Here is a 25626-nt window from a genome sequence, read left to right on the forward strand (position 1 = left end):
ATTTGCATAAATTTACAAGTCCCCTCGTTCAGAGGAGCCGATAAGAACCTGTTCCACCTTTGCAGTGGCCCTGAATGGCTTGTTGTGCTTTGGCAATGACAGATAAGTCAGGGTAATTCCTCTTTATGCCTCATAAAAAAAAAAATGATACTTCAGATTCTGGCTGCATCCCGAAGGTGTCACCCACGATAATCCTCAAAGAGCGTCCGGCAGAAAGGGGGCTGTGTGTTTTCCAGATGATATACCGCGAATGACAGAAAGAATTATACGAGGGAGGACAAATCTGTAACATATTATTAAGCAATTCCCGGTGAATACAGGGATAAAAGGATAATGGATGAGGCTGTCGTTATTACCTCGGTGCTGAGGGAAGCGCCAAAGCAAAGGTGGAGAGACAAGATTAATTGAGGACGAGTGAGGCTCTCATTGCTCATCAGGCCCTCTCGTCCAACCACTCGCTCTCTCCGTCTCTCTCCTCCTCCGTCTCTGCACCTCTCCATCCTTGTCTCGTTCTCTCTTCTTCCTCTTACTCTCCACCGAGCCTCCATCCCTCCCACACACCACACACCACACACCACCACCACCACCACCACCCGATAAAAAGAGCAGGATTTAAAACGATCAGCTTGGCACTCTCGATGGCAGCCGGAGCGAGCTGGTACCCAGGCCGGGAAGATTTCAGTCATCTTAAGGCTGACAAGTCCTTGAAAAAGTCCCATTAGGAAAAGCTCTCTGAAAAGACCCCTTACCAAATGACTGCATTGCTTCTCTCAAGCTCCTTAGTGAAGGCCTCCTCAAGCTGTTTATCTGGATGATGTTCTCGCTAAGTGTTCATGTGGATGTGGCAGCGAGTCGGCCGGCTCTACAGCATGTTCATACTTATTTAGAAATATTTGCTGTTTACTTTTCTTTCTTTGTTTACCCGCTGTATATAAATTCAGTTAGGGACAAAGTAATTTACATGTAATGGAAATGATGTATTTTAATCACCGTTAGTATCGCTGCTCTTAATGGTCCCAGTCATAATTGCTTGAATGGTAATTCGCACCATTAGTCAGCTTTAGAGATCCAGTGTGTAGGAGTTGGAGTTGAATATGATATTTATAATTATGTTTTCATTAATGTGTAATCACCTGAAACTAAGAGTCCTTGTGATTTATCACCTTGAAATTAGCCTTTTATCTTCCTCCTCCTCGTAGTCCGCCATGTTCTGTCATGCTTCTACCATAAACATAAAGATAGACGACATGACAGCCCCCCAGAAGTGAAGCCAAAGTGTCTTGATTGTCCCCCTGGTGGCTGGCTGTAGTTCATGAACCCTGTCTTTTCCGTGTTAGTGGATGGAACATTGGACCAAACTACAAACTCAAAGTACACATCATATAAGATGGTTTCTGCCATTCTAGGTAGTTGTTATCATCACACTCATGTCAGTGTTTATTTGCCTAATAAATTTGGTTTTAAAGGTTCAGTGTGTAGAATTTAGTGACTTCTAGTGGTGAAGTTGCCTGTTGCAGCTGGATACCTCAAACCCTCCTCTTCCAACTCCAAATGTGAAAGACAACCTGTGGTAGCCTTCAGTTGTCATAAGTCCAGTTTGTTCTTCTGTAAAAAACATGGCGGCCTCCGTAGAGAGGACCCAATCCCAATGTTAATAAAATATTAAACTATAAAGGGTCCATTCTGGGGTAAAATAAACATCAATTCATACAATTTAGATAAAATACACACGTGAAAACATCAGTAGGATTAGTTTGTATTAATGTTTCTGCCAATTTCTGCCAATAGATCCCTTTCACCTAAATCTAACAGACAGAACCTTTAGTGGTCATTGGTCAAATGTCATGATTGACAGCTGAGACTGACTCACGATTGGTCGAGCCACTGTATGGGTGGGACCTCGATACAATGGATCCACTCCATGATCAGCACTGCTGAAGACGGTTTGGTTTAATGTCTGAATAGTTGGAGGAAGCTTGGTACCTGAAGCCCGCTGCAGGTTGTGGGTTCACACTCTTGGGAGGGGAAGGATTTTTCAGTTGGTTGCAATATGAAACCCATTAAATCTTTCAGTCTAAATCTTTAAAAGAAGTGTGAAATCTTGAAGTTATTCAAAAACACAGGGATTAATAACCGTCGCCCAAAGAGGACAAATAATATGATCTCGAACTGAAGGTGTTTAGTTGATGAAATTTCAAAATATGGACATTTAAATTATGTAATACATCCAGTTGGTCACTCGCATCTCAACACAAGCGTAACACAAACAAAGTCCACTGTGAAATCTGAACATTCAAAAGTTATATAATCATCCACAGGGCGATTTCAGCGATGACCTCAGAGTTCAAGTGATTTTATTTTTCCATCTAAAGGTTACTGCATTAGCTTTGAGGGGTTAAGGTATAATAAATATGACAAAATACAAAAAAATCCCATTACAATTACTAGTTCAGATGTAAACATTATCAACACCAGTAAGGTCAAAGTGAGCAATCTCTATTTTTGGATGCGTCTTTTATGCCTCTGCGAGCATCTCAAAGGCTTTTCTCAAACTTCGTGAAGGTTTCAGCAATTTCTTTGAGGTTTAATATTTGAACACAAACAAGAAATGTTTAAAGCGCCTTGACTATTTAAGTAGAACGTGCACAGAAGACGGCTCCTCCCGCCGCAGGGGTTGCTGACAGCGCTGCAGCGTCTGCTAATGTGCATGAAATACCATCTCTGACATAAATGTTATTGACAAACTTAGCCGGACGTTCGGGACAGTGAGGTGCCAGCATGTTTAATGCATATTCATCTTCTTTATCCCAGTGGTCTTGCCAGAGCAGCCGAGCTGTATCGTCTTGCACACTCCAGCTACCAGCCAAATATATAGTGACACTGATTATGCAAATCTGTATCTTGTTCCCCCCCCAATACCTGCATTAGGAGCTTGCTACTTTATTGAAGTTGAGATACGGGTTTCTCCGAGAGGAACCGAGCGGAGTGCAGATTTTCTTTTTTTTCCCGTCAAAATCTGAGGGAATCTTTCAGACTTTGTATTTTTGACACTTCACAACAGTTGTCACATTAAGGGGGGGGGGGGGGGGGGCATCAGATGAGAAACATGCTTTGAAGCTCGGGCATACGTTATAAATCTTTGCAGGATGTAAAAGGGACTAAAGCTAAAATAAAGTGTGGATTTGAGCATGTCATGGTCATGCAAGTGAGATTTCAGTCTGTATGACTTAATAAAATTAACAGTGCGAGCTGTAGTTTAATTTCCCAGTGGGTGGAGTGGGACACCTGAGTCATTTGAAGAAAGAAGAATATAGGTGCAGCGTTTATTCCCACTTTTGACTTTAGGAGTTACCAAGAATACAAAGAAGTTGTATTTTTCCTATGGCTGCTTCTCTTACTAGTTTCCATCAATGCAGATACTTTTATCATTGAACACAGGAATAGTTAAATTTCCCCCATGGGCGACAATTACATATTCTTTAGGGTTAACAGTGTGTTTTCTAGATTATTCAGAAAATCAGGGACATTTTCTACAAAGAGAAATTACATTTATCATCTCAGAGGTTGAGATCTCAGCATCTATTCAAATATACCCAACACAACATACATTTAGGGTAAGTGATGTAATTTGTGTGAAACAGACCCTTCAAAATATTTATGATTAGTTATATTGAACATTGTATTACTCAGATTGTATTTATTTTAACGTGGATATAAATATCTGTTGTGACCCGGCCGTGTTGTGTGTGACCGATGATGCTCTCACACTTAGCTCAGGGTCGCTCTCTCGCTCTCTCTCTCTCTGCTCTCGCTGTTTCCAGGCTTCACGCTTTTTTTCTCCCTCCGAAGGTTCAACCTCCTCCCACATTTGGCCCACATCGCCCGGGGTCAGCCGGTGAATACAGTATACGAAGTGTGTGCTGATCCTCCAAATTGCCATGTGTGAAATTTATCCCGCCCGCTCCTCAGGGAGTAGTCATATCACTCAAAATGGAACTGCCTCTCGTATCCTCCCCTTATTCTTCCACCTCACTGTTCCCTGCCGCCGCCTGGGACCATGCAGTTGTGAGGCTTTATAGTGGGAAGCCTATTAGACAAATCTGAGAAGAATGCAGCAGAGGTGCTGTGATACCAGGTTGTCACACTGCTCCACAGTCTCATATAAATAAATCAGTCATGCTGGCTTGGAGGTCTCACATAATTATATTACTTTTATACCTATTTTTGTAAAGATGCAATTGAAGAGAGGAGGTGGGGGTTTGTTTTTCCATATTGGAGGAAATTGCATCAGATTTTAGAGATTTCTTTGTTTTATTTATTAATTTATCTGTCACGGTGTCTCAGTCAATATGGGGTTAAAGCTATTTGGAAGTCAGAAATGATTAGAATCTATTTCCACGCATGAAGTGGCTCCCTATCGCTTTCAAGTGTGATGTGCTCCATTTGAGCATTTTCACATTATTATATTTGAGTTTCAGCCTAAACACTGGTGTCACCTGTGCCTCTCCTCATCTCATCTGTCACAATATGTTTTATTTTCTCCGTTTCTCCGCCCTGTGATGTTCTACAGGCAGAATGCAGCCTGGCCTCTGTCAAATCAGGGAAGGGAAGAGGCGGCAAATAAAGGAAAAGAGAGGACAGAGACGTTAAATTGCATTATGGCTATTATGCCGGCTGGGTACATCTCCCCGCAGCCGGCGGAGCAGCGCATGCGCCCGCGACTCCTAATGAGCCAGCATGGAGGGGACCTGTGTGGAAACAAAAGGCTGCGCTTGTCGGCCATAGCAGACCCCGTCCGCCCGCCCCCTCGCTGCTTCCCCCAGCCCTGAGCGTGACAGACCAAGAGCAGAGCGCCGGTCCCTTCCTGGTGGCGTGATTAGATTGGGGCCGAAGTCTCCAGCTGGCAGGCCTGTCTGTGACTGGAGGCGGCCGTCCCCAGCGCTTGTCACTGGCTGACACCTCTGACAGGCAGGGGACAGCTTCAGCCGACAGGTTCATTAAATGGCATTTTTTACAGCTGGGCCTCCAAAAAAATGAGGGCTGGGCTTTGTCAAATCTCCAGGTCTACAGGGGCCCCCCCGCGTGTTGGTTTAGACCAAAGCTTTGTTGTTATGACAAATGTTTTGATCTGGGCCCGTTTGAAATCAGCTCTCTCTTCTCCTCTTTAGCCTCTCTTTTGTTGACAGCTCACCTCGTGGCCTGTACTTTGTCATGGCAGCAAAATGTTCACTTCTGCCCAGCAACACGAAACAGCGAGTGTAAAAATATTATTATAATGACAATTGATTCAGAGATAACACGTTCTAGCCGTTTTCACACATTGTATCACAGCTTAAGAACCTGTGGTGTCGTGTTTCCTTTGACATTCAGGAGGAAAAATGTACACACTTTTAAATGAAAACTAAGAATGAATGCTTATAATGGCCAAACGCTAGATTTCCGAGTACCAATCTCCATTCACATGACGGCCCACTGCAGCTCTGGTGGAGTAAGCTGTTGGGTGTGCATTGTGCTCATCTGTACAACTCGCCTCTCCGCATCGCACTCAGAAGACTACTTCCAGAACATCTGGCTGCAGAGCTGGAGGCAGATAAAGAATGCTCTGCCTCCCAGTGAGCCGCCGCCGGCCCCTCAGCAGTGCAGCTCCCTCCATCTCACCTCCCCTCCTCTGGATCCTCCTCTCTCCAGTCAGCGCACTGCCTCCTCTGGGCCATGCTGTCTCTATGACAACTGTTTGAGTTGGGGGTTGAGGAGGTGTCAGGCCGGGGCATTACTGGGAGGAGAGCACAGCACCAGAGATGCTGCTCCGCACATCCAGCATCTCCACCTAATCCAATTTTAATTGAGCTCCAGAGATTTTGGATGTGGCACGGAGGTCGGGCAGGAGCTATTCCAGGGAGAAATTAAGGCGGCCCTGCCTCGCGCTGCACTCCTCCGGCCTGTCACTATTTTAAATGAGCATTAGCATCAGACCTAACCCAGCTGAACATCTCACTCTCCCTCCCTCCCTCCCTCCCTCCCTCCCTCCCTCCCTCCCTCCCTCCCTGCCCACTCCTATGTGTGATTATAACCTGGGGAGTTGATGAGGTCGCTCCCTGGTTCCTATCTGTTGGACAAAATTGTTCAGTAGGGGGGAAGTGAGATGGGAGGAGGAGGGGGGGGGGGTGGAGGTGTGTGAGGGGACCATTCTCACCTGTCAGAACAACTGTTGTAGTTTTCTGGGTGTTGACCTTCAGTCCCCGTGGTGCTGCATACACTAATGATCCTGTGCTGCTCTTTCCTCTCTGTGGCATCATGGGTTTTTATCCGATGTTTGTGTCACTGACCCGGGGGGGTGCACTTTTCAACCACTTGCCTTTGCTTTCCAGACCGACTGAAAACGTGTGAAACACTCAAGTAGAATCCATGTAACGCTCCATAGGATGTATGAAGGTGGAGTTACGCTGCATTGTTTCTGTCATTCCTTTTCAGAGGGACTATAAGGAAGGATTGAACAAATACTCGTTCAGTATTGATATTCTCTTTTCAATAAGACACATAGAATAAATATAAGAGTTGATTTTAGTGGCCTGATTACAAAAGTAATTATCTTACGAGCTTTGAAGCCCCAGTTAGATAAATGAACTAGAGCAGTATCGTCCTCAAACCTGAAGGTCGGAGGTTTGATCCCCGACACCTCCAGTCCGCATGCAGAATGCCAAGATACTATATGCCCAATTACCCCCCCGATGGCTGCATGTGCAGGCTGTGTGTGATTGATATGAGATAATGAAGCGGTGTGTATGTCGCTGTGTGTGTGACTTGTGAGTGGTCGACGATACTATACAAAGCAAATAAATGAAAGCAGTCGATTTAGCCCATTTACAATATGTTACCACTACTGTTGTGATTCCCAAAAAGAAGGTTAAAAAGTGAAACCGCTGTCAACTGGACTTTGTAGCAGTCAAATCTTATTAACCATTGGTCCGTGTTTTGCAGAATTTCACAGAGGTGAACTTTTATTTTCTGTGGCCAGTTTGGAAAAAGATACTTTTGAGTTCATTTAATCCAGAAACGTACCTGATTTCACATGTAGAGCGATACCAGTGGCATTAAATATTATACAGTAATCTGACAGGCTGGACAGAGGTCTACTGTATATACATCACAAGATTGATGGTTTTAGACTGCTTCAATAACCAGAAGACATTCTTCTCTGTCCTCTCTGTCCCTCCAGGTCTTAGCATACACTGAGGGTTTACATGGGAAGTGGATGTTCAGTGAGATCCGTGCAGTCTTCTCCAGACGTTTCCTCCTCCAGACCACAGCAGTGGAGGTCTTCATGGCCAACAGAAGTAAGTGCCAATTATTTCTGTTGAAATCCAGTCGTGTGTTTTTTTGGTTGCATTTTCTCCATCATTAAGTGTTTTCTCTCATTTTCTTTACAGCATCAGTCATGTTCAACTTTCCGGACCAGGCCACGGTAAAGAGGGTGGTCTACAGTCTCCCTCGTGTGGGAGTGGGCACCAGCTATGGACTCCCACAAGCCAGGTGGGTTGCATGCGGCAAATGAAAATCAACATAACACGGTTTTACATTTCCACTGTTGTAGTCCCTTCGTGTCACTTCCTGTGTGTGTGTTGTGTGTTGGAGCATCTGTGCGGCGTGGCCTGCGGCAGAGTCAATTTGAAGTCCCACTGCTGCAGTCACTGAAGTGGATGTGCAATGACCCTGACTGAACTGACCTAATTCTCTGACAGGAGACTCTGGTGCAGCCGGGCTGCAGCCAGGCCACTGACCACAGAGAAAACCCCAGATTCCCTTCAGACTGGCATTGTGCTAACAGGCCTATTTATACACTGCTACACAACAAGCATGTCTCCTCTGGTGGATTTAAAGCAACTGAACGCTGGCATGGTGCATCAAATTTAACACACTCATAGACTACATCAGTTCCCTAAATATGCCTGATTCTTTTCTTCCATGTCCATGAATGATTCCCTGTTGAAATGTAAAAACAATTCATCATGTTAAACAAAAAGGAAAAGATTCCTCTTTAAATCTGCGCCAAAATATAAAGGGGTTATTTAGTTTTTGCTTAATCCTGCTGAAAAACAAACAAACAAAAGGACAGAGGTGAAATATAACCTCACATAACACTGAGAGACTTTCCAGCTTAATCTGCTAAAATTATATTATATAACACTGAACCCCATTGCATCAGATGCCACATTTTATGCTTTTTGTCTTAAAAGGTAAAATATAAAAGTGATAAGCAGATAGAACCGGTTATTGTCGACTAATTCATCTAATCTAAGGTTCACACACAGTTTATGCTCTTTGGTTTAAAAGAATATAACTTGAAATTATCAACAACTGACACTGACCTTCTGATTTGCTGTTTAAATGTTTTCCCCAGGCGCATCTCCCTGGCCACACCTCGGCAGCTTTTCAAATCCTCCAACATGACCCAGCGCTGGCAGAGGAGAGAGATCTCCAACTTCGAGTACCTCACGTTCCTCAACACGACTTCGGGTAAAGACTCCTGATGCTCTACTCTGCTGCGGTTTCATGTTCGGGCAGCTGAAGGAATGAGAACTAATGTATTCTCTTTTCCACAGCCATCAGTTAAACAGATGGATTCTGATTTGTTTTCTTCCTTATCAGGGTGGGGAAAATGTACAACTTAGTGAAAGTGTTAATTTTTAATCTATTATCCATGTGAGGCTCGTCACCGCTGCAGCCTCTTTAGGTTTAGCTTTCGTGATCAATAAATGTGATGTGTCAGTGGCACCGGAAACAAACTATAAGTGGCCTCAGGTTTGTCATATTTGTTTAAGAATCCGCAGCTTCTCTACTTGCTCTCGGCCGAGTTCACTCCGCTGCGCCTGGAGTGTGTTGTTTGAAGCCAAGACTAGGCGCAGCCGATTTTACCTGATGATTAGCGCCTGGCTTTGTGAGAGTGTATGTGAGTGTGTGAGAGTGTGTGTGTGTGAGTGTGTGTGTGGAGCTGAGAAGTTCTGTTGTCGACTCTCTGATCTGAACTGCAGCTAACAGCGGAGGCGAGAGCGACTGCATGTGCTCCGCTCTGAGAGGTGTCATCCTCGCTGCATATTCATGCATATTTATATTTAGCTGGTGCTTGAGTTCGATACATTATTGTCAGCTAATTAGATGTAAGGCAGACAGAAAAACATGCTCAAAATTCATTAAAAATCTCCAGTAATGACCCGGGCTGACAGGGGTGTCAGAATAGTGTGGGGCAGCAGACAGGCGGGGCATGAAGCTCAGGGAAGAGGTGTGAATGGGAGGGGGTCTGCTAATTAAACACTATTCCACCGCTATTAACATCCTGCCACCCCAGCTCAGGCCTCAGCACCAGTGGGTCTCACAAACATTCCCGACTCAGCGCCTCCGTACATGGTCCGCTGCCTCCTCTTCACTTTGTGGCATTAACCTAGATAATTATGCTCTGGAGCTTCCCCCCCCCAGACCCTGGCTGCTCTGCAGAAGCCTTCCCATTGACTCTGCTGTCGGGCGTTAACACTTGCTCAGCTGGATTTAGACTCTCTAATGCCAGAGTGCTGCAGAGAGGCACCTGCTGGATCGGGTCAACTTAATAATAGTTTGTCAGAAATCATTAAAAATTACGTTAGGGCAGAGAAGCTGGCAGATTAAGGCAGATTATCTCCATCGAGCAATGTTATCCCTTTTATATTTCATTATATTCTATACTAATGCATAAGCTTTTGTTTGGATAAGATAAGATAAGATGTACTTTTATAGATCCTCTGTAGAGGAAATTCACAAATACCACAGCAGCACAAGAAATATATACAACACAATAAAGTAGAAATGATACTATATGTACAAGTATTCAAATTGTGCAATATAGAGATGGGGATTAAAGTTGTGTCTTTGTAGAAGTTATCCTTTCTTTGCAGTATTTCATTGTTAGACTGTGGGTGCTGTGTGTGATTGTCCATTATAATGGCTGATGGAGCCCTAAGAGCACTTTGAGGTACATGGCTCCATCAGTTTGTGCCTGAGCCGCCTCAGTTCAGCAGAGAGGGGAAGATAATTCTGTTCATGATGGTAAAACAGATTCTATTAGTCTGAAGGTTTTAGGAAGACTTGCTTAATACAACACTGGGAAAACTGGAAACTGTGTTTAACTGAAATGATTCTGGGACAAAATATGACTTTTTCATTGTATTTGTAAAGTTTGCGATATGGATGTGGTCAGATCTTAAATTAGTATCACTGTCTTTTACGGTTTAATATTTCTTTGTTGGTAGAATAAAAAAATGTTGCCCTTTACTTTTACTTGGGGCCTATAAAGGTTCTTGTTTTTAAGCTTGATTTATTACCAGCAGTAAAAATTCCAACAAAGCCATCTATAGCAGTCATCTCTATCCCGGGCCGGGGATTACAACTGGCCACCACCTGACCTCGCAGCTGGATCAGTGTCATCTTCAAAAAGCAAGTCGTGATCATGAACGACAAGATGGTACACGATCCTGGCTGTTCCCCAGGACTCCCTGTGACACGTGTTGCCATCTGAAAACCATATTCCTGCTGCCAGAGCTTTGAGGAAATTCACATCTGGCCAATCAGTGGATCAGACTCAGTGACATTTTAGGCATTTGGAGCCCTGAGAAGAATTTTCCTCCGTAATTACATCCACTCCTCACGACTTGGAGACACGCATTCTCTCTATAGACTTAAAGACACCCTCCTCATGGCCTCTGGTTACTCCCACAGGCCGTTGATGAAGTACGCTCATCAGGCCAAATATAAAATTCTCACATCGCAAAGAGAACTTTCTATTAAGTGTGCGTGTTCCCCTGACTCCTCCGTCTGAGACAGGAAGTGCGTCTGATTGAGGTCTCAGCGATTGGGGGCTTGTTGGAATGTTGCATGCTGATCCCGCAGAGTAACTGAAGCCTTGAGTGTACCCTGCCCCGCTTTTCAACCCCTCCGCTTCCTCCCGAGCCTTCATCACTCACAGATTTCTGTCTGCTCCGTGTGTCTAGGGAGGACGTACAATGACCTGAACCAGTACCCCGTCTTTCCCTGGGTCCTCACCAACTACGACTCCGAGGAACTGGACCTGACACTGCCAGGGAACTTCAGGGATCTCTCCAAGGTAAACGAGGCCTCACGCAGACACACCTCTTTACAGCAGGGGGGGGGCTGGCTCTGATGGCAGGGGATTTCCTTATTAAGAGTCAGACTGTAAAACAACATCATATTTAATGGCAGAGGAACCGTGTACACAGTCTGAACTTCGAGTTGGAATGAAGAAAACTGAAGTTACTGTTCTAGGAACTTGAAATACACTTCTTATTTGCTCACTTAGTTCTCTCATCACATATTGATACGAAATATTGTAAATTGAATAATTCGGACAACAGAAGATTGTTTTGCATAAACATCAGTAGAGGACCTCAGCTTAGGCCCCACAGTCCCCTTAGGAAACAGCATGTATATGAACTAGATCCGGATTTGCATCTGCAGCAAATTGCACACACACTTTTTTCATCAAGATAAATTTAGTGAAATCAATACAAATATGGAAAAATATAACCTCCTTGTTCTCAATATCACAATCTGACGACTTCTCAGAAACAATCATATATTTTAGGTCCAGACTATAAGTTTAACCAAAAATAAGTATAGTAAGAGTATGGTAATCTAGCTTTTTTTTTTATTTTAAAATGCCTTCAAATTAATTCACTATTGGTTCAAATGCATTTCTGCTGTGATCTGACTTTGTAGTTGAAGGTTTTTGGGAGTATTGACAGTGGGTCACGTGCAGTGAAAGTCAGAAAGCCTTCAAGCTGCGCCGCGGAGAGAGTCCTGCTAACGCTGCCAAATCACCGGAGCTCCGACACAATGACACTAATGCCCGACAACCCTGGGAGATAAAGTTCAGTGTCGTGTTTGCTCTGTCTGTGACAGAAGGGGAGAAGGCAGCAGATCACTCCACCACACACTGTGACCTGGTTTGCTGGTTTACCAACCCCCTTCTCTCTCTCTCTCTCTCTCTCTCTCTCTCTCTCTCTCTCTCGCTCTGTCTCTCCTTCTTGCACATGCACACTGCAGCTCACTGACCTGAAAACAGTTGCATTCCTGTCTGAGCTCTTTCTCTTGCTCTCTTTATCACTCCCTCATTCCTCTTTGTTTCCCTCGGAGCAGACGTTCTGACTAAGAGCCTTCACTTTGTCGTCTCAGTTCTCAACAGTTTGAATCAATTTTCAACTTTTCGAGGCGCGTGTGTGTGTGTGTGCGTGCGCAATGTGTGTTTTGTGTAGCGGGAGAGTGGGAGAACTTTGAAGTTGAAACGCTCAGAAAATCCTAAGCGAGGAACATAAAGAGCTGTGAACTTGAAAAATGAGCTTCTTCTGCGCTGAAACACTTCTTCACATTTCTGTAGAGCCCGGGACCTTTCGGGAAAGAGCGGTTGCATGTCGCTCGCCACCATCAGTTCTGTTTCTGTTTTTGGCAGCTCCAGCCTGTTGGGTATCCAGGTGGGCTGAGAGGGCCACTGTGTGTGTGTGTGTCTGTCTGTCTGTGTGTGTCTGTGTTCAGGCGGGGGGAGCGGCGATCAGGGCTGAGCAATGTGCAGCCCCTCTGCCCTGGGGAGACAGTTATGTATTGTAATGTATTCCAGTGACATCCTCCCATGCTGTTTACAGGGCTGAGCTGCCTTCATTAGCATGAGTTCACAGCCCGTGTCTCCTGACAGTTGTCCTTGGAACCCCAGGGCTCTTACCTCCAAAAGTTCACAGCCAGCGTAGCAGGTAGGGACAGCGGCCCCCCCCCCCCCCCCCACACGTCTCCTCTGTGCTTGGTCTGCCCTTTTGTTCAATTACGGTTCAGAGGTAGAAGCACCCGCGACTCACTGGTCGTATATTACGGCTGTGTTTGTGTCCCCGAGGTGTGTGTCCAGCAAGTGTGGCTGTGCACCATGCCGGCTGTGTTGTGTGTGTGTGTGGGGGGGGGGGGGGGGGGGGACGGGACGGGACTGTGGCTGGGTATCATCACTCATCAAAAGAATCCAAACTGTGCTGTCCGACACAGCTTTACGAGAACTCTACATTTGAAAAATAAATTATGGTTTAAACGACTTTATGATCGAAGTGGATTTTAAACCTAAACAAACTCTAGAGCCAGTTTTTCTCCAGAGCTATAGGGTTACACTACTAACATATGTTGTTTATTCTTAATCTCTGTTGAGGTTCAAAACCCTATAAGTGGGTTATAAGTGTGCTATAACTTTCTATAAGTGGGTGCAATTTAATCAAAGGGGATTAATGGGCCTTGGTGGCGGTACATTCTGGTTGGTTGGTTTATTTGTCGGCAGTATTATGAAAATACTAAATGAATACACTCAAAATTTGGCGGAAGGACTGGACATGGGCCAAGACAGAACCCATTCAATTTTGGAGTGGATCCAGGATTGTGAGATTAGGGAATAATTAAGGAATAATTCTGACTAAACGATATCTATTGGGGGGCTGATATCCCTTATTGATTGAATTTAAGAGGAGTGTTTGGCCGAGGATGGTGTAGGTGTGTGCTCCACTCGTTACCCCATGAATTCTATTCATTTTAAATTGGATTTTTTTTGTTTGTAATACCTGGTTGAATAACATCTTATCACCTTGTGTAAAATCATCTGTCACTCCAGAGCTCAATGAGCTACAGCATTAGGAAAATAAACCATCAACCCTCTTTGTTCAATACACTGGATAAATCACAGATTATAAACCAAAGCATCGCTAACACCCAATTACTGCCTCCAATAATTACTCTCACATTATCCTGCAGCGTGTGTTGCACAACTCGAGAGGCTTTTCTTTCCCACAGATCCGAGTCATGCCTGAGACCTGTTTGGCAGTTACAGGTGACGGACGGCATTGTTTGAAAAATGCTGGAGCTCATACTCATCTGCCAAATAACATCCTCCCAAACCTACTGCACTTACAATTACCTGCTGGTTGGCCACTCAGTGAGCTGTGAAAGGTGCTACCGAACACGGCCTCCCTCCGCCTCGGGGCCAGCACTCTGCATATTTGGGTGTCAGATACATTCATGCAGTGAAGTGTTTCATTAGATTCTAATGATTATTTCCCTGATTGAGTGACAAGCCGGGCGATAGATCTGGGGAAGCTAATCTTCCTCATAGCTGTTTAATTATGTGACGAAAATTCATATAGTTGGATGAAAAAGTGGTGGAAGCAGATGTGGTTTTAAGACTTTGGTTCCTCGTCCACTGACTAACACTGATGAGGTGTTTTAACGTGTTCAAGGTAATTTCATGAGACACGCGACACAAGAAAGTGACGTTTATTAGTCAACACGTTACATTATTTAAAAAGACTAAATTAATGCCAATGATTGGACTGTACCTTCGTAACAAGATTCTGAATGAGCTGTGCTGAGATTTAGAAACTTCTTTTCATATGTTTCCCTCTCAAAGCTTCTGCTGTCACAGTTTCCCTGAGAGCTCATCATGTCTGAGAGATGCTTTCTGGGTAACGCAGACAAACCCGGCTGCTCCAAAGAACCACTCCGCACTTTTCTGTTCCATAATGGATCCTTCCTCAGCCTCACTTCCCCTCCAGTCAGGCTGCTTGGGAGCACTTCTGCTTCATCCTGAGTTGGAGCAACTTGATTGCATTAGACCGGAGCTGCACAGCGCCCGGCCTGTGACGAGGCAAGCAAGAAACGACTCAGACTCCCCCTGACAGTGCACCGTAGCAACATACTGTAATGTAATTTCTTTTGAGGCATACAATGCAATATGCATCTCATCGGGAGGTAGCTTAGATATATCTTTGAATGGACGCACTCTCTTCACGCTCAGACAGCATCAGCTACATTCTTCTCCCCATGCATCTACGGAGAGCAACAGCAGAAATGATCCTGATTGAATCTGAAGCCAAATCTGAGTTTGATCACACTTTGTCTAGTTGCGTTGATGTGTTTCACTGGGTCAGGTGCTACGCGAGAAATGAACTGGGATAGGAGCCAGTGTGGAACTGTCTGAACCAGTTGTGTTCATCGTCTGGTATCTGTGATCAGTGTGATGTGCAGTCGGAAAAAGGGACGAGGTGATTATTCCTTGTGGAATAAAGGTAAACAAAGCCTGATGCGGGGCTCATCACCAGATAGTGCTTATGACACGATTAAAGACACTTGAGCTCTTCTAAAATGATCGTGATATCTTATCATAACTGGGGTTTTATTGCTGAATAAACATATAAGCAATCATACATTCTACTCATATTTGTGGCTGTCCCATGTTTTTATGTGGCCTCAATTCTTAAAAAGTAGCTTTTCACTTTATCTCATGTGAAAATGTGGGAGCAAGATTTAGCCAGGCTACGTTGGTGGAGGTAGCAACCGTAGCTACCTCCACCAACTAAAACCTCGGAGAAGCGTTGTCCATCCTAAAATACAATCACAGAGCCTAAGAAACAATGTTTCAGAGCCTTTTGTACGAATATACCTTGTATTCACCAAAAAAAGCCATTTGTCAGCTCTACTTCATATTTACCTTTATTTATTGTATGTTTCAGTGAGTTATTTGCTGTGTAACAATCTCAAATTCAGCTTTGTTAAAAACATAAATCTGCTCAGCACAAATTTCCTTCAAGACGACAGCACACTGTGACAAAGAATAACTGAAGAATAATGATGTGGGTGAACCTTTACAGGTTTTCCTGTGCAGTGAGTACAATTATCCTGCCTCACCAGCCACACACGCTTTCTAGATGACAAAGTGAAATCATTCTTACTGCTACAGTGAAATACAAGTTCCATAGAAAACGCCTTCGTTATATTAACAGTACGCTCACACAGCTGAGCGACTTGGGAAAACTTAAGCCTCATTTATGTAGAAACCAAATACAAGGAAATAACTTGTCAGTAAACATGTCTTGAATCCCGTCCCTGTAACCAAGTGATTCATTCTAGACGTGATTTGTGGTTAGTTTAGTCTCAGGAAAAGGCAGAGCAGGGTTACAGAGGCTTGATTATACTGAATTCAAAGAGTATATTATCCCTTTAAGAACAATTATATTTTTCATATCCCTCACTGTTGCCTTTAATAACATGACTCACTTTGTCTCTCAACTTCTGCTGGTACAGTTGGTATTGATATAGGCAAGAAAAACACTTAAAATACTCTGTAAATCAAAAAGCCATTTTGTAAGTTTTGGTGATAATAACTGGTTTGTGAATTGTTTACTTATCCCTCCCTGACGCTCATTAGTATTACCTGTAGCTGTCTTTTCTGTGTCTGCCGCTTGCAGTCCCTGCGGCTTTTACAGCTCTCTAACCTGCCTCGCCGTTCTTGCAGTGGTTTTTACAGAGTGTGAGACATCTCGTGGCCTGCACCCCGTTCCAGCTGGGCCCGAGACGTCACATGCAAGGCTATTATCACGTCATAAATCTGTGCAGGCCTCAATAAACTTCTCTTTCAGTCTATTCAATTGTGCTAACACTGATGTGGACTGCCATTAAATTTTAGGGAAGAACGAGAAAAACTAGCCCCATTAAATTTTGACTTAAAGCTTTAGGGCGTGTGCACGGTGCCTCACATGGATGTGACCTTAAGTGCGAAATGACCAAGAGAGTGTGTGTTGCATTCAAACTGCAACCAGCCAAAAGAATAACAGTGTAGTTTTTAATAATGTTTGAAAGGCTTTGTTGCTACCATTTTGATTTAAGGGACTTTTATTTCATTTCTTCTGATCTGTGAGCTGCAGCTCTCAGGTAGAAAAGCTGCCACTGATTACATTACCAGTCTCCCTTCCCCCTCTGGAACCGATTCAGTCGCGCTGACTATATTGATATTGAATGCCAATATGCCTCCGAGGCTGTTATATTGGACGGGGTGATTGAAAAGGCAGAGAAGGCAATTTATTCACCACTAAACGTATGTTTAATGGGAGTAATTTTGTTGCCTTAAGAACACATGAAAATGAAACAGCCGCCAAAGGGCAAAAGCCCAGTGATGGTGTCAGAGCAACGCTGAAATTATGAGTCTGCGGCTGAATAATGAACCACACCATCCAAGCTTCGGCCTAACTAAGGAATAATTGGATGCTTGTCAAATAAATATAGCACTGATGTGATTCTCTTTCTGTTTATATCTTCTCGGTAATTAGGCAGCAGAAATGAACCGCAACGAATATGAAGTTTTATAAGATTTCTGACATTTTCAGGCTTGAGCTCATCTCTGACTTGGCATTTTGGAGAATTTTAAAGTAAAGGTTATTTTTTTGTTTTTTGGAAACTGTTTTCCCTTCTACTCTTTATTTAATTTTTTTTAAAGGGAAATGCTAAACTAACTGTAGATTACTCTATATTCTCTAGGTCCTGGTTATCCCTATGAAGAGGACCCAGAAACAGAATGGCACAGATGGGAGTAGCAGGGCTAAGTAAAGTTTGGCCTGGTGGGTGCGTTGGGTGTAAATCGGGTCAGCCGGGGTTAATCCACGTGGATTACCCCCCAACATTTAGCAGGAGACACTGAGATCTCCTCCTTCCATCCTCAGTGCCCCGTCCTGCTCACCCCTGCCGACGTTTCCCTGTAAATTTCAGACAGGAGATGGCGCAGCAGGAAACTTTTTAGGGTTGGAGAGAATAATGGGGTCTGACAGTCAAATCCCAGAGTAAAGCTCCTTGTCTGCCCTGAACTCTCCCCCAGCCACTCTGCCGGCCTCTCGGCATGAAGCCTAATGGGGAACCACTGAGGCTCAGTTTATCTCTGTTAGTATGCTCAGTTATGCTTTACTAGACCTTGTGCTAACACGAGGAATGGAAAAGCAGGTAACTTACACCATGCACCCAACTACAGATTACATCGTAGAAGTACTTCATTGTTGTACGCTTTTAAATATATTTCTCTGCCAAATGTCCAACATGTAAATGTGCCCGATTTATCCACACATGCTTGTTTCCATCTGCAGTCCCTACAGGTTGGGTGCATTGGTAAAAATAATAACTCAGACACAGACACTTAGCACAAATTAAGTTCTAGAACTGGAGAATGAAAATTAATTTTTGTAGTAGTATAGATTCAACGGTTGTGTTTTTCCTGTTCATACGGCTCCAGGACACATGTAGGAGAGATGGTCACTTTGATTGTACACTGTTTGTGTGGTTTGCTGTAGTATGTTGATAATGATAGTTATAAATACATGTTTTTGTCATTACTCAGACTCATGTTTTCTCTTTTAGCGTTGTTATTAGTTCATTCAATGGTTGTTCTATGAAGAGTTATAACATTCAGCCAAAGGTTTAATGTCAGAAACTGTTTCGTAGCTAAATGGTGATAAATTATAAAGTTTCCCAGTTTACAGTAAAAATCATCAGACCCAGTTCTGTATACAGTAAACTGGTCACACTCACTGCTCTGTATTCCGTCAAGCTCGAAGAATTAGTTAAAACATCAAAATGGCGTATCAGTTTTCCTTTGCCTCACAAAGTATATGACTTTACGAAAGCATACAAGAGGAAACTTGTGTAATTTCTTTGGGGCTGATTTGAGAGGAAATGTGTATTTTACTTGCGCAGGCGAATAATAACAAATTACTTCACTGCAGGAACCAAATCTTTTATTTCTTTATTTTCTTTCCAGCCTGTTGGCTCTCTGAATCCGAAGCGTGCAGCGTTCTACGCCGAACGCTACGAGACGTGGGACGACGACCAGACACCACCGTGTCATTACAACTCCCACTACTCCACCGCTGCCACCGCCCTGCACTGGCTTGTCAGAATAGTGAGTAAAATCTCTCCTTCAGCCTCCATTATTCTGCCGTGTTAAAAATCCCAGAGTTAGTCAAGCATCTGAATAGAAATGAAGGCGAGTCCACATCCTCAGACGGATTTGATTCATTTCTGACTCTGCATTAGTTGATTGTCACTTGTCAGACTTGATGATGTTGTTACTTTGAGGTCTGTCGGCCTCTGCGCAGGAAGCAGCTCGACGTCTCAATTTGATTGGACCCGAGTTAGACCAATGGCGCTCAGAAAACACATTTCACAGGCCAGTAAGCCGGCATATGTGAACCAAATAAAGAGTGGCTGGGTAATGATTTACAGAGGCCGCTGTGACAGGTTTATGTGTTTCAGGCAACCCAGTGAGCGCCGGAGACGTGTCCATCAAGGTTACTGAGCACTGTCCTCATTTACTCTGCAAGAGAGGGAGGGAGCCACGCGTACTTCCAATCTATTCTCCGCAAAATAAGCCCTTATAACCTCCACGGCATCTTTGAGTTGGTATTCATTTGATTTTGACGTCAGCTTATTAATTTGAGAGAACTTTACCGGGGAGTTACTGTATGCCTCCTCCTCCCTCGTCATTAGTAGAAAGGGGCTGATGAACTGAGGGACCTCCCTTGACAGCAGTTAGATTGCCCTCTGTGGGTTTGTTCGCACAATCCCTTTCTTCCTCTGGTGAGTGATTCATCCGCACCAATCGGTCGCCATCCCGGTTTTGAGAATACCCAAAATTCGAGCCAATTATCATTATGGTTTACTGTACTCAGGAAGAGCGCTAATTAATTCTCCCTCAGGCTTAGATACAGTGAGTGACTGATCTCCACTGAGAGTCCGCTGCACAAAAGAATACCAAGAAAATAACGATGATTATTCCTTATGAGCGACTCTTCACATGAACGAAGTGTGTAATCCTGTCGGGTCGGAACAACACCGAGATTTTCATTATGTTGATTATGATTATTTCAATCAAAAGGGGCGGCGAACACAACATGTAGGACTTTACATTGTTGGGTGGAGACGATTTGTGACGTGTGATTCTGTTTCTCTGCAGGAGCCCTTCACCACATTTTCCCTCAGTGTCAATAACAACAAGTTCGACCACCCTGACCGCAGCTTTTCATCCATTACCCGCTCCTGGAGGAACTGCCAGAGGGACACCTCCGACGTGAAGGTGAGACTCACGAGGAAGACGTCCACGAAGCACAAATCTAGATCTGAAGACCAGTAAATGTGTTTCTTTCTTCAGGCTGGTGTTCTGCACTTGTGTATGTTGGATGATGAATGATCAGAAATATCAATATGAACTGTATATTGCTCATTATCTCTCAGAAATATTGCGACTATGCACCATGGTATAATTGGGAGCATAGCCGCACCAAGCCTCTCACTTGCTTTGCTCCCCTCCTCATCCAATGTAGCTCAACAGGACTGCGAAAAATATATACCATTAATTATAAATGCCTCATGCAAACAGCGAAATCACACAGAGCCATGGTGCACTGGAAATACCCCAAGCACTTAGAAATGCACACTTGATTTATCTCACAGCGAAAAACAAACTATTCCAGAGACTGATTTTTGCATCTGTGCATGGAACCACTCATGAGTCTGAACAAAGGCAGCAGCGTCTGAGAGAAAGACAAAGCCTCCCCTCTGCAGATCCACGGCGCAGTCACCGAAAACGCTGAACCCTGCTGATTCGCCTCCATTTTGCCCACTGCATAACACGCAGCAGGAATACACACTGACCTCAAAGTGTCACACATTTCCAACACACCCCGCACTGGGTAGTGTTGCCCCAGGCAATTAATAAAGCATTAATGACAAAAGCTATTTAAAATTTAGTCTTTTATGTAGGGACAGGGCTTTTACTTGCCAGGATCGAGGGGGGGCGGGGGGGGGGGGGGGTGGCAAACAATACATGTGATGCAGAAAGCTGCAAGCCAGCAAAGACAGTGAATAGTCAGACGCCACCCTGTTAACAAATACAGCCTACTTTCGACTACTTGTATGTCTGCATGCATTTGTTTTTACACACAAAGGATGGCTACCGATCTATTAGGAGAGGCGCTGCCCTGTGGAGGACAATGGTGGATTACTAGCTGTACTCCATAATGTATTAGAAGCAGGGAAATAGTATCCCACCACTTGTTTGGTTCACTCACGGTGCAAACTGGTAAATTATGGAGCAGCTCCGTTGCAATAAGTACATACGTTACATGAGTATGTCTTGTTATAATCTCTTTTATATCTCCTATTATATTATTGCCGAATACAACACTTTGAAAAACAGAATAAGCAAGGTGCCTATAAACATAGACAAGCTCAGCCACCATGTAGTGTCAAGGGTGAAGGTCAGCCACGGCCCAGTACACCGTGCAGGCCATCGGGACTCTGATTAAAAGGCAGCTTTGTTTTTACCAGGGTCTCTCCTTCATTAACCCTGGACTTCTCCGGCAGTAATGACCACAAGAACGAGGGCGGCTTAACCCCTAATGGGGATGACCTCCTGAAAGAGCAAGTCAAATGGAAACAACCCCGCGCCGACCAGGCTTCACCTCCTCCACCGGCCCATTATTAATGTGCATCCATATACCTCTCATTCACTCCGTGGTGCCGGCACAGTGATGTTAAGCTGGCACAGCCACCTGATGGGCAAAGAGATGCAGGCGTTATTTTTAAAATGTACCGGGCACACGTGCACACACACATATTGTCCCACACACACACAAACTGCCACCGTGCTGTCTGAAGGAGTCCAGCAGCACCACGCCGGTGACAGATTCTGACGAACATGTCATTAAGGTGACACAGTGTAAAGCGACGGAGGCTCGTGTGATTGACTTGTTAGCCCATTACGATGCTGTTGCAGAATTAATGGCTGCCATGGGAGGGTGGCTTGAAAACGGGGCTGGCAGGTTTAACGGCTTGGCGGTTGAGTTACGGCAGGAAGTTTACCAACGAAAAGAGGAGGGAAAGTGTGGTTTTATGTGCGTGTGTGGGAGAGAGAGAGAGAGAGAGAGAGAGGGATAGAGAGACAGGGGAACGGGGAGGAATGGCTGCTGCACTGCCTTCCCTGTCGTGTGCGAAGGGTGAAATGTGACCAACAGCAGAGCAGCAGTGTCTCGGGCCTGCAGCATGTCATGCTAACTCGCACTCTCAAACCGCCATGATTTACCGGGGGGCCTAACAGCTCTGCACGTTATGTATCCCATAGGCAATATAAAAAAAACTCCATTCCACCGTTGAATCCGACAAACACAGCGTTCATAAAACAAGGAGTTAATAAACTGTCCTGCACCCTCCTTTAAAATCTCGATCTATAAGAGACAGACGTCAACGTTCAACTTGTCTCGCGTGGATGTTTTCTAACGAGCGAAGGTCCAACATTCCTGGTGTGCACATGCCTCATTGTGCAGAGGCTCCTCTCACTCGTCCTTCCTGAGCTAAATGATCAGGAGGATAATGGATCAGAGCGGAGACCTGGAAATCACTGGAAATATACATAATTATTGTGGCAAATGCCTTTTCTTAATAAAATAGCACATTACTTACTTGCAGCACGCTATACTTTAGGGATTGATTGACTTTAGGAGGATGGCATTTAATTTCCGTGTCCTATTCAAGTGAAATCTTTGTTTTTAGATGGTACAGCATTAAACAAATGGAAAACAAATGCAGAAACATTTGATTACAGTCTTAAAGTGTAAACTCCAGTCATAAAAATGTACGTAGTATTAGAAACAGTTGCCTGGAAGAGGAGAAGACTTAAACTAGACTCTAAAATGCTTTGTAAAATGGCCTCCAGTATACAAGCTGTGTGACTAAAGGGTTAAAAATCACACTCAAATCCTGTAGAAATAGTGTAAATATTTCCCTCTCTTCTTCAGTGTATGAAATCACACCAGGGTTTTCATGTGGTGAGGCTCCCTCACCGAACCCACTTCCCCTGCACTGTGAGGTCCTGACCCCATCACGAGAGCCCAGAGCCCAGCGAGAGAAAAAACCCAACTCAGTCCCACTTTCATATAACACACCTAACACCTCTGCCTGGAATAACGTGACTAGCACCTCTCGCCGCCTCCTCGTGGCCTGGTTCGGTTTGTTTGTGTTACCTTCCCCCTTGAATTCTCACTTCATCTCAGCAGGACCCCAGAACTGTTATGTCTCTGTTTTTTGTGGCCCGGCCGTCGCGTGAGACATTCATCGCACTCCGGCGAGTTGTTTGGCGATTTATGGGTAAAAACTGTGATATTAAAGCATCTCTCCTCCTCTGAAACCACAGGAGCTGATCCCTGAGTTCTACTACCTCCCGGAGATGTTTGTCAACAGCAACGGCTACCACCTGGGAATGAGGGAGGACCGGAGCCTGGTCTGTGACGTGGACTTGCCAGCCTGGGCCAAGACGCCTGAAGACCTTGTTAGGATAAACAGGATGGTGAGGGTCAGACATGGGTCCAACATCAAATCTCAGTTTCTCAGTTTCTCCCCACTGTCAAGAACCTATATATAGGATATTACCTCAACAAAAAAATAACAATATCATACAAGAAAGCACTGATTATCTATTTCGGGACATTAAAACTAATCTTTGATCATTTTCTGCTGCTTGTCTCTTTAAAAAAAAACCTTTTATCCAGATAATAATTCAATAACTATTATCGTTAACACCAACTTAAACTAACAGGATAATTGGTGCTTCAGTAGATATTCTCCATGTGCTCCTCTGCAAAGCGGCACGGTGATACAGTGGTTAGCACCATCGCCTCACAGCAAGAAGGTGAAGATAAGATAAAACCTTATTGATCCACACACCGGGGAAATTCAGCTGTTTGCTTGACTGGGGCTTATCTTTGGTAAGTTCACATGTTTTCCATGTTTTCTCCGGGTGCTCCGACTCCCTCGCTCAGCTCACATGGAGATTGGGGCTACGTTAATGGAGACTCTAAATTGTCGATAGGTGTGAATTTGTCTCGGTTCAGGGTGAACCAATGTCAGCTGGGATCGACTCCAGACCCTCAAAGGACAAGTTGTGTAGATAAAAGATGGAGGGATTGATGGACTCATGTTATGTTACTTATGGACCATATAGTCCTAACCTGTGTGATCTACCTTTTTATTCAATTCTTTACTTTTCTACTTCTCTCACAAAGTAGTGACTCATTCTACTTCTCCTCTTGCTTCTAACCTTCCCATGTCTCCTTGTCTTATTCATGATCCATCTCATAAAGTGCAACCGCTCAATACCAACACTGTACCTCTGACCGTGTGATGTCACTGAAGGACAACAGTTACATCATTAATGTTCTTTTCCATGTGTCGTACTGGACATTTGAAATAAATGTAGATTGTGAAAGTTGGAAAAAAAGGCCAATATAACAAAGCCAGTCAACATGCTCATGTTTACAGGCCTTGTTACTCTGTAATAACTTCACACCAATGGCACAGATTACCATCAATGTTTTGTTTGCATTCAAATAGCCTCCTACTGAAGTTAATGCAGAAAATATGAGTAAAATTAGTAAATTTACACTTCATAGGGTCTTCCACCACTTTGTAAATAAAGCCTAACGAGTGGGTTCCTCCTAAAACAGCAGAGCATCATGGGTACTGATGCTGGGAAGACACAAGGGTTCGATGCCTGCTCTGTATCCTGAGGTCAGGGACCGACCTTGTGTTTTTGGACCTCGTATAAAAGAGGCAGTGGGAAACACACTTGACCTTTTCAGCCGGAGTGACAGAGCTGGGCTGGTCTTACGGAGGTGACCTTTCCCCGTGCTGTACCCACGCTGCCTGGCCGAGCTCTGTCGGGGCGTGCACGCTGGCAGAGTATGGGGGGGTTGAGAAGGGGAGAGGGATGGGAGAGGCTGGGAGTTGTTAGGGGGCATGTCCACATCTCCAAACACAAGGAAAGAGGACGACTGAAGAAGAGGATTTCAGGGGATATTTTCCTCCCTGCTGATGGATGCATGTGTGATGTTGCTTTGCATTGTTACGCTCACGGACCAGCGTGTTCACATGCCCAGAAAATCACAGTCATCTGCCCCCGTTTTCTGTCTCTCCTTTGTTCTGCTCCATAGCTAGGCCATCCTCTTGCTTCCTCTATTATTTCATTTCTGTCAGTGCCTCTCTCCGCCTGCCTCCCCCCCTCTCTCTCTTTCCTTCCCTCTTTCTCTCTGCTTCCCTCCCTCTCTCCCTCGTCCTCCCACTTCCCATCTTTGCATGTGCCACTTTCAATTGTGGTGATATGCCCTGTGGCAAACTCTGCCTCTGTGTGCTCGAGCAGGCTTTGTTGGTAATGGCTGTTATTCCTGACGCAAGGGGAGGAGTGTAAATTCCTCCAGCAAAGCCTTCCACTAGCATGCAAGGGAATTACATTGTACTGTATTGTGGAGCAATACATCAAACCCCCCCCCCCCGCACAGCCTCCATAGGTATATTTATAATAATCATCAGGCCTAAACCTCATCACATATCTCTCGCTAACACTCCCACAAGACATCTAGTCTCCTTTCTCTCTCACAGGTCATTTATCAATGTTGCCCCCTGCAGATGGTTTTAATAGTAAATTGGATCCCTGTTAGTATTGAACCTGTTTCTTTGTCTCCATGCTAAAAAACAGCTTGTTTGGCTTTTTCAACAGACAAAGAAAATGTGATATGGGAAAAAATGTCCTGAGTTCAGCTGATAACATAACAGAACGTAGCTTTTGTTCCGTCTTTAAAACTAATTAAAAACTTGTCTTTATTTCACAGAATGCACAGTGAATTTTTATCTTATAGCCTGTGTGTCCTGGTTGCTCGTCTGTGTCCGCTAAAGTAGTATTATTGTGGTCACTGTTGTGTG

At 44.4% G+C, this 25626-nt stretch overlaps 1 protein-coding gene across 3 annotated transcripts in view; it reads left to right on the forward strand.

Annotated features, from left to right (window-relative positions):
• Positions 1 to 25626, forward strand: part of nbeab (neurobeachin b) — a 172283-nt gene that overhangs the window by 131690 nt on the left and 14967 nt on the right. For all 3 annotated transcript variants that reach the window (XM_062385419.1, XM_062385417.1, XM_062385418.1), the window contains 7 exons: positions 7217 to 7334; positions 7428 to 7530; positions 8399 to 8514; positions 11016 to 11128; positions 18638 to 18778; positions 19832 to 19951; positions 23066 to 23218. In XM_062385419.1, coding sequence (XP_062241403.1) covers positions 7217 to 7334; positions 7428 to 7530; positions 8399 to 8514; positions 11016 to 11128; positions 18638 to 18778; positions 19832 to 19951; positions 23066 to 23218 — 864 coding nt within the window. The remainder of the gene's footprint in view (positions 1 to 7216; positions 7335 to 7427; positions 7531 to 8398; positions 8515 to 11015; positions 11129 to 18637; positions 18779 to 19831; positions 19952 to 23065; positions 23219 to 25626) is intronic.

The sequence above is a fragment of the Platichthys flesus genome, chromosome 4 (assembly GCF_949316205.1).
Source record: "Platichthys flesus chromosome 4, fPlaFle2.1, whole genome shotgun sequence".
Classification (NCBI taxonomy): domain Eukaryota; kingdom Metazoa; phylum Chordata; class Actinopteri; order Pleuronectiformes; family Pleuronectidae; genus Platichthys; species Platichthys flesus.